This window comes from Porites lutea, chromosome 3, assembly GCF_958299795.1.
Source record: "Porites lutea chromosome 3, jaPorLute2.1, whole genome shotgun sequence".
In the NCBI taxonomy this organism is placed as follows: domain Eukaryota; kingdom Metazoa; phylum Cnidaria; class Anthozoa; order Scleractinia; family Poritidae; genus Porites; species Porites lutea.
In genome coordinates this window covers 35,110,881-35,130,802 of record NC_133203.1, presented here as the reverse complement: position 1 = coordinate 35,130,802, position 19,922 = coordinate 35,110,881, and the positions used below count along the sequence as shown (strand labels likewise).

Genomic DNA, 19,922 nt, shown 5'->3' with positions numbered 1-19,922 from the left:
CCCAACAGGAAGCACAAGAGTACCCGCTTTGTTCGAGTTTTTATAAGTTTTTTACCGACCGCCGTACTGGAAGGATCAAAGTGTTAACAGTTTACCTGCTACCCGGACCGATTTAATGCCTATTCGAGGACATTTGAGAAAACTCACTATAGAAGTAAGTGAACTGTATGTTACCTTAGTTTTGTTAATTTAGTCTTTCTTACGTTACCTTTTAAACAGAATTGAAGTAGCTTAAATTGAGTTTGTTTCCTTTAAGAACCACGTGACTTCGCTTGTATCAACTTTTAGCTTTTATCGGCATTTATTCCGCTTTTTCTAGTTTCATGAATCAATTATTTGATTACACTTATCAAATAGAATATATTTGTACAATTTGATTTCAGATCGAATAAAATTACTGTTATACAATTACGAGCTATTCTTCGGATTTGATTCTCCGTTTTCTAATGAAAAAATCAGTTCAACCCTTCAAGCTTGTCCTCACATAACACGGCTCCTTTTGCATTTGCTGTGTTACTGTTTTGAGCCCGAGGGGGTGGGGTGGGGGGAGTACTTCCTTATAAGAGGCTAATGGGGATGTGCCGCTGGATGGGGTCCCATTTTCAAGACTGGATTGAATAAACGGGGTAGCACATTTTCGGTTTTTTTGGGGGGTAAGACAGTTCTCCATATTTACGGTTAGCAAACGTACCAGAATGTTTGTACTGCAGATGAAAAGTAAAGTGTTCTTCATTCAATCTAATAAATGGGTCAATTCATAAAAGTAGAAAGTGACTAACTTGGGATCGCGAAAATTACATATTTGCCCAAAAGTGACTAAGATGGGGTCTATAATTGGCCACAGAATAGACTATAATGGCGTAGGAGCTCTGAGAGGCTAGCGGCACATATCCAGGAATAAATTTCGTGACACAAGACTTTTAGATATCACAGGAGTAACAGTACCTTTTTTTGAAGGAGAATATACTTTCAACTGGATAATTGAAGACCTGGAAAAGCTGGGGTAGTCCTCCTCGCAAAGCCACTGACATTTATACCTTCCCTCGTCTGCTTCAGTAACGTTAACAATGGTGAGAATGAAATCTGTTTTGCATCTGGTGTTGGTTGTTCTTTCTTGTATATCATACTTTTCACCAGATTCTAATTTCCCTGAGTTGTTGTTAAAATACCACCGTAAAGAATTGTCCCAACAGTCGCTTGGCCTAACACCTACTTTGCACTCTAAAGTGACATTGAAGTAGGCTTCCACCGGCACCTGGGAGGAAAAAATCTTCGGAGCTTTTGGAAAGAAACCTGTATTAAATGATAAGAAAATATGATGAGCAAATATTATTTGAAAATCGTTACCATTTTTTCGTGCAACCGTAGGAGGTAACATTCTTACTCTTACCCTCCCCTCCTTAGTATTTGTGACAATATATGGGGCATCACAACGCTTTGGAGTTTTTACGTGCTGATTTTGTTTATTTTTGTTTAAAATATGATGAGCAAATATTATTTGAAAATCGTTACCATTTTTTTGTGCAACCGTAGGAGTTAACATTCTTACTCTTACCCTCCCCTCCTTAGTATTTGTGACAATATATGGGGCGTCACAACGCTTTGGAGTTTTTACGTGTTGATTTTGTTTATCCCACTGGTTCCCTCTTTTGCGACTTGTCTCGTCACGCCGACTTTAGAGACGCTCTAACGATCGGTTGATCGGATGAACCCCACTTCTGTTACCTCCCACCAATATGGCCTGTGCTACTAAGGGTTGATTTTAATAGCTATTTGGGGGCTCGTTTTCTCTTTTTAACAATCACATAACACCTTACATTGGAATCTTGATGTAACGAACAGCTGAACGAAGACCCAAAGGACTGGCAAAATATGCTCGCCATAAAGAGGTTTTGTTATATCGAGGTCAATACAGACATCTCATTGTTACGGACAGTTTGCTTTGTCCCTGGCCACAGAAAGCCCTTTCATTTTCTACCCGCTTAATAAGGTCACCCCGTTAATACGGACTCTTTCTTAGTACGGCCCCTTCAATGTCGGGATTTGCGGGGTTTGACTGTATTATTTCTGGGGAGGAGAATATCGCTTATCATTGAAAATTGAATCATTGGATAATGCAATTCTAGAGCTCTGATTGGCTTAGCCATCATGGTATATGAGCCGTTATACCATGCTCTTTAAATACGGCAACTGTACGCGTCTGCTCAAAATTAAAAACAAGATGAAAATGGGTTGGTTTAAAAATAAAATCGGGAAGAATTCTCGATATTTTGTGGGCGTTTTTAATAGAATAATTATTCCACTCGCACTTGTTGGATATGAGATGATTAAAGCCAACTCGGTGCTACGTTTCTCGTTGGCTCCCCTACCATCTTATATCTAACGCACACTCGTGGAATAAGTGGAATAATTGTTAATTATACCGAGGACTTCGTTATATAGAGGTTCTACTGAAGTTCAGGTGAGAACACTCCCCTCTCATTAATGACTGTCCTGTGCTTGATTCTTCAGGCAACATCAGATGTGGCCGGCCAGGTTGAGTTTTGTTGGTTCTCACCCTTATTCCGCCATTGCCACCAAAACAACACATCACTCCCACGTTAATCCCGCCAGCTGCGCAAGGTAAATTTGAGCCAGAATGGTAGACAAAGAACCACTTTGTGGATGAGCTAGTGCCACTAAATCATTATTTATTTATTTACTTATTTATTTATCCCTTTAGCCTGCGTAGCAGGCGTCGAAAGGGGTAGGGGATAGTGAAAAAGGGAAGGGTGTAGGGGAGAGAGGGGAAGGGACGCCTGCTATAAGAACCCTCTTTTATTCATTTCTGCGGACGCTGGCGTCCGCGAATTCCTGATTGGCTGAGCCGTAATGAGTAACTTATTGGCGTGTATCCTGGCGTGTATTAGGGACGGACCATTAGAAAAATTTAGGGGGGGGGGGGGGAATTTTTGAGCCGCAGGAAATTTTTCGTTATCAAGTTCCTTGTATGAATTTTTTTTAGACCGTAGCATGAATATTTTTTAGGGTTATATGGCGTGCATGAATTTTTTTTCATTTAATTTTGCCTTGCGCGAATATCTTTTTTGTACTTCGCCCGCCCCCCCCCCCCCCCCCTCATAAGTTTTCTAATGGTCCGTTCCTTAGTATGAGAGCCAAACATGACGAAGGCATCAAGAAAATGTGTTCTACTGGCAGAAGCTCTGTAAGATCAAAATTAGTCCAATCATGTAGCAACGCCACGTTGAAACCAAAACTAAAACCAACTGTACAGCTTGTTTAGCAGGCAGAGATGCTCAGGAGGCTTTGTATACTGGATTTGTCCATATACTGAGCAGCGATTCAAAGCGATTGCGATTCTTGTCATAAATTTGCAATGCCGATATTCAAAAGACCTCCTTTTCTGCAAAAACATATGCCGTCTTGAATGGAGTTTTAAATGGTTTGCAAAGAGAGAGCTGAAGCTTTGGTAAAAACTATCCGTTGTTTATACTTCTCCTTTACTTTCATTATTCGCGTCTCAGGCTGGCCAGTGTTCTGTTCTTCAGTGACCAACACGGTGCTTGATGAGGTTGTAAGAGAAAAGGTCTTGTGTATTCACACGAAACTGATCATTGTTTGTCGTAGACTGCGAGAAGTGAAAAAAATGAGAGACTGCTCGTGGTCTATGTTTGTCGTGTTTGCTGCGGGAGCAAGAACAGTAAAAATGTTTCATTTCGCTCGATTATGATATCACTTGAAAAAAAGCGTCTCAACTTGACGATTTCCGGGTGAACAAAGTAATTAAGTTCCGACCATGCTGAGAAGCCCCGTACTTGTGATTGGTCACGTATTGACAGTGACATTATCGGATTAGTTGAGAAAATAGTGGGCGGATAACAAAAACACCGGCTCTTATAGCAGGCGCTCCCTTCCCTTTCCCCTCATTCGTGCTTTTCTCCCTCCCCCTCTCCCTCCCCTTTTTGCGCCTGCCACGCAGGCTATTATCCCTTGTGACCCGAGGGGAAAACAAATAAAAATTCCAGCGTCCATTTAGTCTGAATGGAAGAGGAAGGTGGCACGAAATTGCCAGTTACATTTTTTTGAAATTCAGTTAGGAATAAGTTAATCTGTTATTTGAAATATGAAACACCCAATATTTAATTCCGTCTAAATCAAGAGACAATGAGCTGTCTCTCTTAGTCTAAATGGGATACTTTCCATTGCTTACAGGGGAAACATGGTATTATGTTTTTTTATGAACCTGCTTCAAAGGAGGTAGTTTTGCGCATCCGTGTGTAGTATTAGAAATAAGAAATTAAATGACTCACAGCGATAATTCAGGTCAATATACCCTGATTTTTTACTAGACCAGCCGGTAATGTAGTTCATTCCAGTGCATTTATAAGCAGCCCCTTCGTGTTTTTCTTGGATATCAGCATTACGGAGAAGGGAAGTTAAGGTATCCTTTCCAACCAGCTGCTCTGAGATGTAAAAACCTTCAGATCCGTTGATGATTTGTTTGTTATCTGGATTGTACCAAACTACACGAGGACGAGGCCATCCCTTGAAGGTACACTTCAGTTCCATTTCTCTCGTGTCAGGATAGTAGTCAACGGGAGAACTTGTCTTAGATACTCTCTTAACTGGAACTGAGAAGAAATTCTTCGTCTTAATTTCAAAGCTCGTAAGTCATGCACTCAGTCATTTAAACTTTGTAGGGAGCTTAGGACCAACACGACTGCGCACATTTCACCTTTGATCAGGATTTATGTAATTTGCTGGTTTTCTTCTTCTTGTTTTTGTAATATACTTGTAATTTTTATAGCAACCTCTTGAATTAGTGCAAAAAAAAAAAAAAAAAATCAAAATCTGAAATGTGAAAATCTTAACCACCACGACGACAACGTCAAAAAACAATTGGTTTTAACATGAAAACAACAGTTGCTTCACGTGCATCAAGCTTCTTAGTACATTTCTTTGACGTTGACTGCACGACTATGAAGTGAAACCTCCTAATAATGCGACGTTTTATAGAGAAAGAGAACATACGACGACGAATTCGCCTTTTTATTTCTGAACCTGATTAAAGTCCTTAAGAATTCAACTCCAAGAGAAATCGTCTACATTTGACAAATTAAGCAGCTCCAAATAGACTAGCCTCCCACGCAGGCGTTTTTAGGGGAGTTCGTTTTTCATCCCTCCCCACGAGCTCCCCTAAAAAGGCCTGCGTGGGAGGCTACAAATAGACGCGATGACATTTGAAATGAGGCAAATTTATTTTTTTAGCGACATTTTCACTGCCCTCGTCGACGTCGTCGTCGTCGTTGTCGTCATTGCTTAGCTCACGATTTTTAAGATACCTACAGTCATCCCTCTTACCGACACCTTCCAACCAACCATGTTTTACTCCATGCCTTGTTCATTTTAATTAGGCCCTTTGCAGTAAGTCATTTTTGTAGCACAAACCTGCCATGCTGGAGAGCGAGGCCCTGCGCACTGAGTGAAGCCAAACAAAAAAGCTAACATCGTTTGAAATGATTCCTTTGTTTGTTGTTTGTCATGTCCCTTTGCTTTTCTTACCCTCCAGCATGGCATGAGTAACTAGAGTTTCGCGGTGAACCATGTTCAAGTGAGGTGATTCAGCTGGCTATAACTTCAACCGTTTTTACGATCACTCCAACCGTAAAAATTGCCTCCGCTGAGCTTGAATTTGCCTAAACCCGTTACGAGGCATTCATAGGATTCGTTATAATCCATTTAAAAACCCAAAAAACTGGTGGGCGCTTTATGATATTTTTCTCCCCATCAATTTGATACAGACAGGGCAAAAAAAGAACATACTCACTGGCGTATTTTATAGAAAAACATTCACGTGGCTGACTTCTATTCTTTGAATCGATTTTTTGTACGAACAGACCAGCGTCACTAGCATTGAGGTGTTTTTCAAGGTCCTGCCAGGTCATGTCTTGCACTTTTCCCCCATTCTTAATCGAGCAGTTCAAAGTCACTTTATAGTCTTTGGGCGTTACTGTTATCGTCTGAAAAGGCGGTTGGCATTTCTGTGCACTTATTTCACAGTCTAGGGTCCCTGTGGGTGACACATCTATCGCGTAAAAAGGAAAGAATAGAAGGTAAATTCTTTATTTCATCAAACATTGGCAATTTCGGTTTCTGGGAAACTGCTAACCTACCCCTCCCCTAAGCCATCATTTTGCCCAAAGCGAGAATAAAGTATCAATTTTGGCTTAGGGGAGGGGTAGGTGGGCAGTTTCCCAGAAACCTAAACTGATCCATACATTCATTAACTAACTCAAACCTCTTCATGAACTCTTGACAAACCTACTATCAGAGTATCCAAGTCACTATCCCGGACCATGTAATATGTTTTTTGGTTGGTTATTGTTCTTTTGGTAAAGTAATGGGCTTCTCAAAAGATAGCTTTGCAATGGCTGATTTGACACTCAGTCTTATCAGCAAATGATCGGAATAATTAATCCTACTGATGGTTAAAAATAAGCAATGATTATTATATTTAAAGTTATTTTAAATATTTAAAAAGGAATCAATAATTAAATTCAAGTATCTTTTGCAATACTGTAATACTTTGTTATAGTAATGAAAATAAAGCTTATTGTTGTTGTTGATCGAAACTATTTTCGGTAATAAACATTCTTGCATGGTTCTGTTCATATTTTAGAGGTTGGTTTTGGCGAATCCTTTATTTTCTCTGCGAGACACCAACTTGACACTTGGACTCTTGTCCCCCAGAAGACACGTGGTATGGCGTTGTTCTGTGGGTGGTGGGTGTTCTAGGTCAGGGCTTTAATCAGAGTGTGCCGATATTTTTCATAAGAACTTTCTCTGGTTGTTACTCCATACTGACGAGCCCCAAAAAGGGCGAAACAGCTGTCTATGGCTACAATCCCGCTCTGTTTTTAGTTCTTTCGGTGTCGTATTGATGTCTTGCAGAGTGCATTTTCACGTAGTACGATCAGCATTACAGTATTCTGCTTGCAGAATTTAATATGTCTAGAAGTGAATTATTTGATTTCCTTAATTTCCGACGCATCATAAACTGATGTTGTTTTAGTCAAGGCAAGAATTCACGAAACAACAAGGAATTAGCTTCTGGATTGAAAACAAACTTATTTCCACGTATGAACCCTCCACGGAAAAATCGCGAACCATTGCAGTCCTTTGATCGCCTATAATGTACATGTACCCGAATTTTTGAAAGCATTCCTCAAAAAGGCCCAGAATATCCCCAGCGGTGAGAATTTTCATAGGAGACTTGCCGTCTTGGTTGGTCTCATCGTCAACCTCAGACCCTGAGCTAACTATTTACTGTGTCCCTGTGTCGCTTTTGAGTATTTTTATAGAAAAAGCGCAATATAAGTATTAAATATTATTATTATTATTATTATTATTATTATTATTATTATAATTTGTATATATGTTTTGATGTAGATTAGGTTAGTTTAATTCTTAAACACACGACCCCACAAGCTTTTATAGCTTTGAAAATTATCGTGTTTAAGTAAAGATTATGTATATATGGATGTAACAGGTGTTGGAAACGTAGCGAAAAATAAGAGAAGAGGCGAGGTAAATATTCAGAGTGAGGATTGGGATTTAGTGTACCAAACTCTCTCGGCCAACCGCTCCAGCGCGATGTTCGATATGTCTGAAAGCGACTTGTTCCAGCTCCGTGTAGCCGCCATTTATACTAGGCAGGATACTCCCTTTTTATACCTATCCGGTATAGTGACGACAGAACCTTGTCCTTTTTCCTCACTAACACTGTCTCCGTTACAGTTCCCACCGAAGTCATCATTGACTTCTTTGTTAACTGATGTTGAATTAGGTGGATATAGGCGGTAGACATTCTTTTGACTTGCTATACAAACTGTATTGTTTATATTTGTTTTGTTGTTCTGATCATTTCTAACGAATTGCAAGTAAATTGAGCTTAACATGCAACGAGCAAGGCCACGTCGAGGCTGTAAGATTACATTCTTCATTCGTGCCTACATTTTAGCGCGTTGGGAAGTTAATTAGTCCAACCCGTTCCCCACCAAAGGAAACAAACTAACAAATCAACAAAGAAGCAAAATACAACCACAAAAGAAAAAAAAAACTAAACTAAAAAAGAAACCAAACATATAACTACACTGTAAAAACTGACCAGTTATAGTGACCTCAAAAAAATGGTTAAGGTTTGAATCCCAGGTAACCGTATTTTATTAGGTTACAGTAACCAAAAAAATATAGTTCAGGTTAACCATTTTTTATTCCCGTTAAAATAACTTTTCTTTATGGGTTATATTAACCCTTAAAAATGGTTGTTTCTACCGCAGCCCACGCCACTTCTTATGACTTGTTTGTCATAACCTCTACTTTTTGGTTCAACTAACTTTAAATTTTTAGTTGTTATAACCGAAATAAAAAGATAAATACGTTTCAACCCATACAGATAAGTTATAATAACCATTTTTTCTGGTCATGGTAAACCAGTTTTTTGGGTACTAGCGATGAATCTGTGGTAACCCATTTAAAATAGTCAAGAGGTGGTAGCTTTAACCATTCCATATAGGTTAGAAGAAAATGGTCGTTTTAACTGATAATAATGTATTACATTAACCTCACAATAATAGTCTTCAGCAACATTTTTAATGGTTATGTAAACCGTTCTCTACAAGCAACATGTTGACCACTAACTTCATAAAAAAGATAATCATACAACATTGCAAGTAAAAAATTCTTATGTTTCTTAATACAAGTATTTAAAGCAGAACAAGGAATGATTAAACAATCATCCCTGCTTCCTAAACTATAGCAAATTTAAACTGGAATACTGCATGTCTCTCACAAGACTGCAAAACAAGACTTTGTACACTGGCATATGATTGTAAAACAGAAACATCCTTAAGCAGAAAAAATTCAAGTAACTCCAGGATCAATAGTGATACAGTATTTAGGTTAAATTAAACCCTTAAGGTATAAGTGCCTTTCCTGCCAAAACTGCTTTGTCAAATACATAGGGAATTAAGAATTTCGTGAGATTCAATGATATAATAATTGTAAGATCTTGCCAGTGAAGAGTCAACTCCTCACCCACTGTACATGTAACTTTCTTTCTTTGGCTAATGATTGAAGTGGAGCATATGATCTAAAAGTACCAGTGCCCTTCATTGTTCTACAAGCCACGTTTTTCTACTAGAAAGCAAAAAAAGATCCTATTCCAAGCAGTGGCTCGTTGAGGGTAACTCATCCGCCGGATCAGGACTTGTCTTGCTTGTAATGAAAATATGGGTACTCTCCGAGCTTCATTCAAAGTTGTTTATTCCCTCAGTCGTTCAAATTTGGTGATATTTCTGAAATAAACGAAAATATTTCGTTTTTAAGTTCACTGATTAACGCACGAAAAATCACAGTCTTTCAGCGATACGCCTGTGGGGAACACGCACGCACGCGTGTGCGTGGTCATCGTGAGCAACGCGCGACTCAAAGCTACATTTAAAAAAAAAGCTTGGTAATAGCGTATGATAGCTCTGTAACAGCAGTACAATATTGCAATTAAGATGGTCATCCGAAGACCGGAAAATCTATGCAACTGTACTGAACATTTAGAAAAGTTTAAAGGGCCACGCGAGTGCGTGGGGTTGTCTCAAAACGCGTCTATTTATTTGCAAAAAGATAATTTTAAAAACGATTTAGAGTTCTGTTTAAAAATAAGCAATACATACCGGTCATGCTGTTTCAGTGAAGGTCGGTGAAGCAAGTCTTCGAGATTTTGCCTGTGTTCATTTGTCTTTAGTCGACGGGGCAGATATTTTGCTTATCTATTTCAGGCGGTCAACTGAAGTAAATTCTGTCATGATCTTCTTATCATCCTCCTTTGAATAAAAGATTTGCGAGGTATTCGTTAGCTGAGAATTTTGTAGAAGCAGTAAAGACTGAAATTCAAGTGAGTAATCTATTCTGAAGACGTTGTCTTCCGACTACCCTGTGAGCAGAGTCTCCTTCGATCTTCCTAGATAAGTCGACTTATCTAGGAAGATCGAAGGAGACTCTGCTCGCAGGGTATCTTCGGACTTGCATAAATTTGAAATCACATTACCTTTTTACTTGCCACATCTCCATTGCTGTCCGTGACTAAGAAACGAGCTCCCATTGACTTTTAACTGAAGGGCTTTATCCAGGCGAAATATAAAATGTTTCTTTTCGCAGCAATGAACCAACAGTACTGACTTCAGCTTGGCGCAAGGCGGTTAAACTGAAAAACTGAACTATGAGAGCCGAATTTGGTATTGATTTTGAAATTCCAAGTCTCTCATTGGCTAGCTAAGTAGATGAACGTCATGGTGTTAAGTAACATACTACAGTTGACAGGAAACAATGCAACATTTTCTGAAAACCCTTAGTTGTTTTTCGAGTAAACTCAGTAAACTCGCCTCACATGTTTCCAACCATGAAATAGTTTAAGCTTATAAAAAGGTTACTGAGTAAGATTTTTAATTTACTGAGAACATTTAACGCCATTTAGGGTTCGTGACGTGACGAAATAGAGTTACTTTAGGTCACTTAAGACAAATACCGGAAACCCGCTGGAATTTTGTGACCGGTGAAAAACACGAAAGTATTTTTTGAAAATACGCGAGGGTAGCTGTTGGCTTTTGGAGGTGCTCAGCATTGATTTGAATGACATAACCTGTACAGGACATCTTGAAGAATCATTTCACCTAGATGACGATTATTTCTCTCGGCTAGTCCGTCGAGTGAAACGTCAGAGAAGAAAATAGTCCTCGCGTCACGCGACTTCGCCTCTCGCGCGCGCGTACCAGCCCAGTCATTGAAGCAAGACTCGCGAGCTGGATGCAAGTCATTTAAAATACTTTAACTGTTGGGGAAAGTTGATTTGGCTATTCAGTCTTAACCTATCCTAAATCCCATAATAAATGATGATTATTTGTTCTTTCTTCAGCGTAAGGGAAAAGTCTGCGTTGAAGGTTGGGTACAAGGCTTTTATGATCTGTCAGTTGTAAACTCATACCCGCCGTTTGTGTAGCCATTTCCTTCTGTGGTTTTCCGTTCAGTTTAACCCCTCGGAAAAGTCAGTTTTGACCATTCAGTGTTTAACCTACTTCATAGCTCTAAACAACAGATCATTATTGGTTAGTCATGACCAACAAATAGTTAATAAAAGATTTTAACCAATCGATTTCAGGTTAGATGCACATTTTTACCATTTGCTTAACCATTTGGTTTCGTTATTTTGACTGCCATGAAAAGTTATTTTGACCAGTCGATATTCTAACGGAATTAAAACCGTCACAACAACCGCTGATCATTGGTTAATCTAACCAATAACATAAAGGTTACGATTTTAACTAGTTTATTTTAGGTTAAAATTACCTTTTGCAACTGGTTATAACCTTTTAATATAGTTACCATAACTGGTCTGTTTTTACAGTGTAAAACAAAAAACAGTGAATGACCTTGCGGAATATAATCAGCTATATAGTATATAGTGATTTTGTTAGCGAGAAATTTATTGCCGATCGATCGAATTTTCCTGTCATCTAGGATGTCAATCGCCCGTGAATCTTTCTTCGCTATTAACCCGGGCGCCCCTGTTTATATAAACGCCTCAAAAATACAAAAACAAAACAGGCAGCTAATAGCCACAACCCGATAAAATTCTGAAGGCAAACTGGTCAACTCTCCGCTTTTTGGAAAAAGATTCGATAAATGTAAAGATTTATCCTTTCCTGGAAGAATTTGGAATTCTTAAATTATTTAGTCCAAATACATTGGGAGATTAACGATTTGTAAGAAAATGTTTTGGTCCCTTTTGTTAATGATCGATATCTTGTTACTGGACAGGTCGTTTTCAGTTAGCTCTATACATGCAAGTGCAAGAAAAAATAATTAGCAAATGACTCATTTTTCTGTTTACTTTTGTGACGTCAACAGTCGATGTTCACTTTGCAAACACACACCCGTTTATCACCCGTTGTGTCCGTCTTCGACCGCTGAAAAATAACCCGTCTTGTTTTCTTCTTGATGCTTGCTGGGGAGCTTACATTAAGTTTTATTTAGGCTATTTGAAACATTAGTGACAAAACGCAGAGATGTCCTGCCTCTTGTTACTTGTGAAACAGACCGAGAGCGAGGCTAAATAGGGAATATTTTTTCCGGTCTACTGAATACACATATAGCGAGAAAATACATAACAATTATTCACCGAAGTGGAGGTGGCTAGTATGGGTATTTACCGACGCCGCGAAGCGGCGAGGTGAATAGCCACTACCAGCCACTGACACGGGGGTGAATAATTGTTTTAGTATATAATAAAACAGTGAGATAATTGAGCACAAAAATGGTGATTTTTAACTCATGTTGCCAACGATTACAATTTTGGCGCCCGATGACCGAACGGGCGCGGTCGTCGCTTTTTCTTGGCGACATATAAAACTTTTGAAGGCGTTTGTTTAGCTCTTGCGGGGGAGTTTCTTCAAAAGGAGTTGTGAATTCTTTTTGTATTTAAAGTCATTCTGTAAAAAAGATTATCAAATTTAGTTTTAAGCTTATTTATGAACAAGTCAACTAAATAAAGAAACGCAAGACTTAAGCTTAATTTGCATTTGTAAACAAAAAACTTTTTCACCGGTTTTATGGATAAATTCAAGTCAAAAAGACAAAGCTTTAGCTGTTAAAACTTCCAAACCAAACTTCGTCACCTTCTTCATGCATCTTGGGAATAGCTTGATTGATTAGTTGTGAAATTTCTTACTTTGTTACGGCAGCAAACCGGGAAGGCATTTTTTTCGCAACTTACGCGAGTTTGGCGTCGCTCGCTCGGATTAACTGGAGGTAAGCCTTTACACATTCTGCCGGCAGAATTTCGAGCATAATAGGGCCTCAGGAGCAGAATATATGATTGGGCCATAATCCGAGCAGAATAGGCCATTTTTGGCCATTTTGCATATTCTGGGGCCTGGGAACGAGTCTGAGAGGGAGCTGGGCACGAGCATCCGAGCAAAACAAGATCGCGGAACCAAACCCGCAAGTTTTTACAAGTTATTATCCATGTTAGTTTTAAGGATTAAATAATAAATGCGCATATGTTGGGTTAGCCTCACCCTGGAAGGGCGATATAATGTCTTATTTATCATGTTTGAGTATTTTGAACCCAGGAATATCGATTTTTACACAAGCATAATTCGAGCATAATAGTACTTTTGAAGCATAATCTCGAGCAGAATAGCCTTTTTTGGAGGCAATTCTTTTGAGCAGAATAGCCTTTTTTTCGAGCAGAATGTGTAAAGGCCTAACTGGAGGTGAATCAGTGAATAGTGCAGGATATTCACTGATTGAGTAGCCAATCAGAGAGCGCGAAAACACTATCCACTGTTTTAGTATATACTAATACTATATGTCTTAAAAAGATGACGCACCTTGAATCCAGAGAGTTGTCAAAGAAAAAACAGAAACAATTTAAGGAAACAAACTTTGAGATCTTTTCGTACGCAGTCGTTCTTCATGTTTGCTCTATACTGTTCCATCTGTTCGAGCGACTTGAAGCTAGTAATCAACTGTCTTGATCAATTATTAAATAAATGTAATTCACTGCGTTTCTTCATATAACTAGTGTAAATAACATCCCAGGGACAAATTGCATCGAGCTGAGATAATTAGTCAGTTCCATGGATACGGGAGCCTAGTTGTAATGTTAATATCTTCTCAACGGCTCTTTCAATTGCAATAGGTCCTCCGAGGAGCCTAGTATCTAAAAAACTCAGCGTTTGTATTACCCACTAATGTAATAGTCGACCACTATTGTAACACTAACTACTAATGTAATAAATATCAAACACTAATGTGATACTAACCATTAATGTAATAAATATCAACCACTAATGTAACAAAAAGTTAACCACCAATGTAATAATTTTTTAATCTTTAATGCAATAAAAACCTAACCACTAACGCTATTTTAGTATGCAGCTCTAACTTTTGAGTCAGACTCTGCAGGGTATGGATGGTGTCGCCATGGTGTAACCATTCAAATAAAACCTCGTCAGCATTTCTTTCACATGGTACTATTTAGTTACTATTTGCTCAGACCATTCATTTAAATGGAATGCACTGAGGCTTTCTGTTAGCTCCTTTTGTTTACTGGTTAGGACGAACTAAAGTCCACTTATGCTGGCAGAACATTCCTGAATTTATTGTCAGGGCTCAATGAGGCGGTTAAAAATAGGCGGTTTAAAAGTGGTCTACTTGTGGACGAATCTTTTGAGGAGAATTCCTTGATGGAAGTATTTTTTCCAACCGATCAACAAGGCAGACAGCTTTTTTGAAGTCTAACAGATTTTATCGCATTTTTTAAAACGGTTGTTCACTGCATTGCTGTAGATCTTCAAAAACAATTACCGTCGTTATTCGATTAACTGCCCTGGACGCTTATTAAATTTTTGGACCTTGAGAGTGGGCACTTATTCAAGGCTGGGCGCTTATTAAATTTTTACCGTTTTCAGCAAGTGTAGCATGTTTATTTTGAAACAAAACGCGAAGATGTATATAAAAAAACAAGGTTTCCGTAAAATACGCTAAAGAAGACTCCGACTTCGGGAAAGTCTCTTATTAATACTAATTTAATTCTAATTTCAATCTCATTGCTACTCAAGTCAATAAGTGAATTCTCTGGCGTTTCCTCCTACCTCGATGTCCGAAATCGTTTGTAAGTGGGTTAGTCGCCCGAGAAGCAGGTACAGAAGGAGGGGTTTGGGTGGGGTGGGGGTGGGCGCTTATTCGAGGTGGGCGCAAATTCGAGGTTGGGCGCTTATTCGAATAAAAATGGTATGTAGGCAAAACCAAAGCATCAAACCACTGAGTGAGGACAGCCGGGCGGATCTTGACGGGGTGAACTGGATCAGTGAACACTTCCTAAGTAGAAAAACAGCAGTAAACTGATCCTCACAGCAAGAAGAGTTATAGAAGAAGATATATATAAAAAATTCAAATGGTAAAGTGTATTTGCCCGATAGTTCGGTCTCCAACACAAAGCCTCAACGGGAGCTAAAAAGAAAAATAATTTTTGTTGTTGTTGGTTTTTTAAGTTTTAAGTTTTCTTCGGTACATGATCCAATTTACGTACAAATGAAATAGAGGCAATCATGAAATGCCACCCGTAACAGCAAACATCTGATTCAAGATGAGAATCTTTCAAAACAGAAAATGAGTAGATAAAAGATCTCAAAACAACTCTTATGGACAAAAAATTGCGTGACACTACTAATAATGATCAGTAAACGACAAATAAAGGGGAAACTTGTCACGTGGTACAAATTCGCTTTTGCCGTTTGAGGTAAACGTGATGCTTACCTCGTTATTTACGTGCGTACCCACAGAAAAACTACGCGACAGTGGAAATCACCTTTAGGCTTTCTGTTATTTGAGTATTATTTAATTATGTGATGTTTAGTTATCACATATTCATTTCTTGTTATCTCAATATGAAGTAATGTGAGTCGCAATTCAGACTGATTCTCGCATGTTCTCTCTTATCGTCTTCCTGGCGTAGAATGACCTTCATTAAAATGATACATGCTAATCCTGCTAGTACAGGAATTTTCCGGCTAGCTTTTTTCCCTGCAGCAGAGGATTTTCTCTTGCTAGTAGAGGTTTTTTCTTGCAAGAAATTTTCCATTTGCACCGTCGTTTACTGATATTCCCCATTTGTCTTTGTACATGCTAAAACTGCATACCGTATTTTCTCGAATAATAGCCGTCCCTCGATTAATCGCTCCCTGGAATAATCGCCCCCCATTGACGGAAACATTTAAAATAATCGCCTTCCTGGAATAATCGCCTCCTCGTCATCTTCTCTTACTTTTATCTTTTCCTTTTAAAGTTTTATCGTCTTAGGAACTTATCAAAGATAAGAAAATATCTCACGCAAGAGTCTTGCGAAATTGCTGTGCATGTCGCACACGTGGGCCTATTTGATCCAGAACGATCTATAAAAGTATATGCTGCAAAACTCTACATAGCTGGAATAACGTCCTGTCTGATATCTTTTATGCAATCACTTCGATCGACAGTAAAACTTCCTACAATTTACAACGCAATCAACCTCTTCATTCCAAATCAGAGAATAGTGGAATATGAAAAAAATCTTTAAACTCCCAAGAAAATTTTATTTACGTCACCATTCAAACGTTTTGTCAAAGAAGTCAGTTCATATTGGTAACATCATAGGATTTGGTCCACAGATTTTAATTCAAAGTGACAGAATCGTCCCCCGATAACTTGTCTGGGCGCGAAGGGGTTAATTTAGCATATGTGTTCAGTTGCTGTTGGCGAACAAAAATTCACACAGCCAAGCCCAAAATCCAAACATCTTTCGTTACAGACAAAACTGATGTAGTGTATCTTTAAATCTTTTTCTTTGTTGACCTTTTTCAAAAATTGTATTTGTTCTCCTCTTCAGTAGGCAAAATAAAGTATCATAAATGTCTTGATCATAAGAATCTCTATGTGTAGTTGCGGACGTCAGCTTTGTCGCGCGTTTCGCAACAAATCGTCAGGATAGCAACTTTGATTTCGTCTGAAAGACCCGGCGTACAGAGTTTCAACAATTCTTTTTCAATTCATTAACTTTTATAGTTTTTTTTTATAAGTAAAAGCCTGTGCATGAATCTGTTAACAATAGCAATTGTATTACTCCGGAAAATGCACTTACAATTTTTACCAGATTTATGGATTCTTTGCAACATTTTCCAGGCCCTAAGGCTAAAACAGACTGGCTTTTTCATCGGCAAAAAGCAAGGAAATAGGGTCAGGAATTTGTTGTTTCAACTCCATGAAACTAAAATTACACTGGAGAATACAGAGCAAACCACAAAATGATAACAAGTATGAGTTTTAACACATACTGTACTTCTTAACTTACTTCTCAGCTCCGGTATAACTTAACTTACTTCTCAGCCTGGTATAACAAACTACTACTTAAGGAACTACCTTACTATGGGTGCAAAGATCTATCTCTACTTCCAACTATCGATAAACCCACAAGGTCTTATAGTAGCTCCGCTACCTTAATTGATAATATTTTCATTAATAGCCTAGATAAGTTTTTACTGAGTGGTAACATTGTGTCCGACATCAGTGACCATTACTCACAGGTTTGCTTCCTGTCTAGCAACGTTAAGATAATTTCTAATAGTAGAATCCGCAAACGGGATCTTTCATCATTAAACCAAACTGATTTCAACAACGATCTCGAGCTAATCACCTGGCCCCCTAACTCTGATGCTGACTGTGCATTTAATGTCTTTTACAACAAACTTAACAGACTAGTTGAGCATTAAGCATTCACCTTTTAAAACAGTATCTAGACGTAAAGCTAAGCAGATGGCAAAACCTTGGATAACCAAAGGCTTACTCACCTCTATACGTAAGAAAAACAAGTTATACCACGAAGGTCTATGGGATGAGTACAAATTGTATCGTAATAAATTATCACTGTTAACTCGTTTAAGTAAAAGGAATTACTACAACTCCTTTTTCGAACTAAATCTTAATAATATGAAGGCAACCTGGGAAGGGATTAATAACCTAATATCTACCTCCAAGAAGAAAGTAAACCAAATTTCTATTATTAAAAAAACCTGATGGTAGTCTTTCAACTGACCCTAGTGAAATCTCAAATGTGCTTAATAAGCATTTTGCTAGTGTTGGACATAACCTTGCTTCCAATCTACCACCTTCTAAGCACTCATTTAATGAATATCTCACCAACAACCGTTTGCCAAACTCTTTTAACTTTGAACCCATTATTCCCAATGATGTCAGTGCCCAAATTCAGGCCTTGCCCCTCTACAAGTCTTATGGCATGTTCTCTTGTCCTGTTAAAATCCTTAAAGGCTGCAAACACATTATTAGCCAGCCACTTGCTAACATTTACAATTTATCTGTCATCCAAGGTAAACATCCCAGCAAACTAAAACTTGCCAAGATTATGCCAGTTTATAAAGATGATGATGAGTCCTGCGCAAGCAATTACAGGCCTATTTCTCTTTTGTCTATATTCAATAGAATATTTGAAAAACTAATGTATCAAAGACTCAGTAAATTTATCATTAAGCACAATATATTGATTTACTCCCAATATGGCTTTAGGAGTGGTCATAATACTCAACATGCAATTCTGGATATTGTTAATACAATTCAGAGTAATATGAATAGTGGTAAATACACCTGTGGACTCTTTATAGATCTGAAAAAAGCCTTTGATACTGTTGATCACTATATTCTTCTTCAAAAACTTGATTTTTATGGCATCAGAGGTATTGTTAATGATTGGTTCCGTTCTTACCTAACCTATAGGAAACAAACCACTTCAAATGGCTCTTATATTTCCAACAGTGAAACAACTTTGTATGGTGTCCCACAGGGCTCTGTGCTGGGCCCACTTTTATTCTTATTGTATGTGAATGGCATTGCAAATTCTTCAAAGCATCTTTCGTTTTATTTATTTGCTGATGATACAAGCATTATTTATGCAAACAAGAACCTCCATAATCTTGAACAGATAGTTAATTCTGAACTAAGTAATGTCAGTGATTGGCTTTTAGCCAATAAGCTAACCCTTAATTTCAAAAAATCTAATTACGTGCTTTTCCGTCCTCGGCAGAAATGTTTAACATATAATCCCTCCATCAAAGCTTATGTTCCAGCTATAAATGTATTGAGTACCTTAGAAAAGAAAGATTTTGTCAAATACCTTGGTGTTCTGATTGATTATGAACTTTCCTGGAAAAACCATATTAATCTAATCTGTTTAAAGATAACTAGAACCGTGGGAATTGTAGCAAAGCTTAGACATAGTATTCCATTACGTCCCCTCTTAAATATCTATCAAGCCCTTATCAACCTCTATCTTTATTATGGCATCTGTGCTTGGGGCTCTGCACCTAAAACGTATTTAAATAAGATACTCTTAATTCAAAAACGAGCCCTACGCCTGATTTACTTTACGGATTATAAGCAACATGCTGTACCATTTTTCTTAAAATCAAAAGTCTTTCCCCTATCCTTTATTTACTTTGATTGTCTTTGTAGTATCATGTGGGACGTTGCTAACAATTCTGCACCTGAAAATATCAAGAGAGCCTTTACTAGGATTTCTGAGGTGCACTCATATCCTACCCGATCTTCTCTCAATGATGATTTCTATACCGAACACTCAAGGCTTGAAAAAATGCGTAGTTCTTTTCTAAGAGTTGGACCAAAAATTTGGAATTCTTTACCCTCAGATATGAGAAACTTACCAAAATCTACCTTTCGGAAAAAGATAAGGAATAAGCTCTTTGAAATTTTATCTAAATCTGATGACTATCTTGAAATCACTGAAATCATGCATCAACTTAAATTTAACTAGCTCAGGAACACAACTAAATTTATATTCTCTGTGTAAATCATAATGCAATTAAATCAGCTTAATACATACTATAGTTTTTATTTTGCGACAGCCTGTACTGTTTGTAAAATAGTTCTTTTTTTCTTTTCTTTCTTTAAATTTGTGTGTCTCTTCCCCCGCCTCGATTAGGCTCTCCTATACGCGGGTGGAAGCTATCGTGTAATTGTAAATTGAAAGTGAATGAATAAAGTTGAAGTTGAAGTTGAAGTTGAAGTTGATATCATGACGCATATTAAAATTTGTTAATACAGGAGCCGATATCTCCTGATTAAGACTTATATGACCTACCTTGGATAACAAGGCTTGACAGGAAAAAGAACAGCATGAATTTCATGGAGCAAAACTGAAAATGTCTTCCCAGTAATGCCTGTCTCTTCATGTTTGAGAAACAATAACTTGTTGGTGGCGACTTTCGATAGTTTCCCAGTTGGAATTCCTGTAAAACTAAAAG

General features: G+C 38.1%; 1 protein-coding gene and 1 long non-coding RNA gene across 2 annotated transcripts in view; both read right to left on the bottom strand.

Moving 5' to 3' along the window:
- Positions 1-3,127: 3,127 nt before the first annotated feature.
- LOC140931020 (uncharacterized) overlaps positions 3,128-19,922 on the bottom strand; it is a 16,804-nt gene continuing 9 nt past the window's right edge. Inside the window, exons 1-4 of the mRNA XM_073380766.1 lie at positions 19,760-19,922; positions 5,828-6,085; positions 4,311-4,631; positions 3,128-3,683 (exon numbers count right to left, since the gene is read on the bottom strand). The exon at positions 19,760-19,922 is cut by the window's right edge and continues 9 nt beyond it. Of these exons, the coding sequence (XP_073236867.1) occupies positions 3,598-3,683; positions 4,311-4,631; positions 5,828-6,085; positions 19,760-19,850 (756 nt within the window). The 5' untranslated portion in view covers positions 19,851-19,922 and the 3' untranslated portion in view covers positions 3,128-3,597. The remainder of the gene's footprint in view (positions 3,684-4,310; positions 4,632-5,827; positions 6,086-19,759) is intronic.
- On the bottom strand, positions 8,804-10,273 carry LOC140929672 (uncharacterized). Its single transcript, XR_012164766.1, has 3 exons — positions 10,103-10,273; positions 9,729-9,878; positions 8,804-9,356 (listed from the first exon to the last, which is right to left on the bottom strand). It is a non-coding gene; the product is annotated as an uncharacterized lncRNA (long non-coding RNA).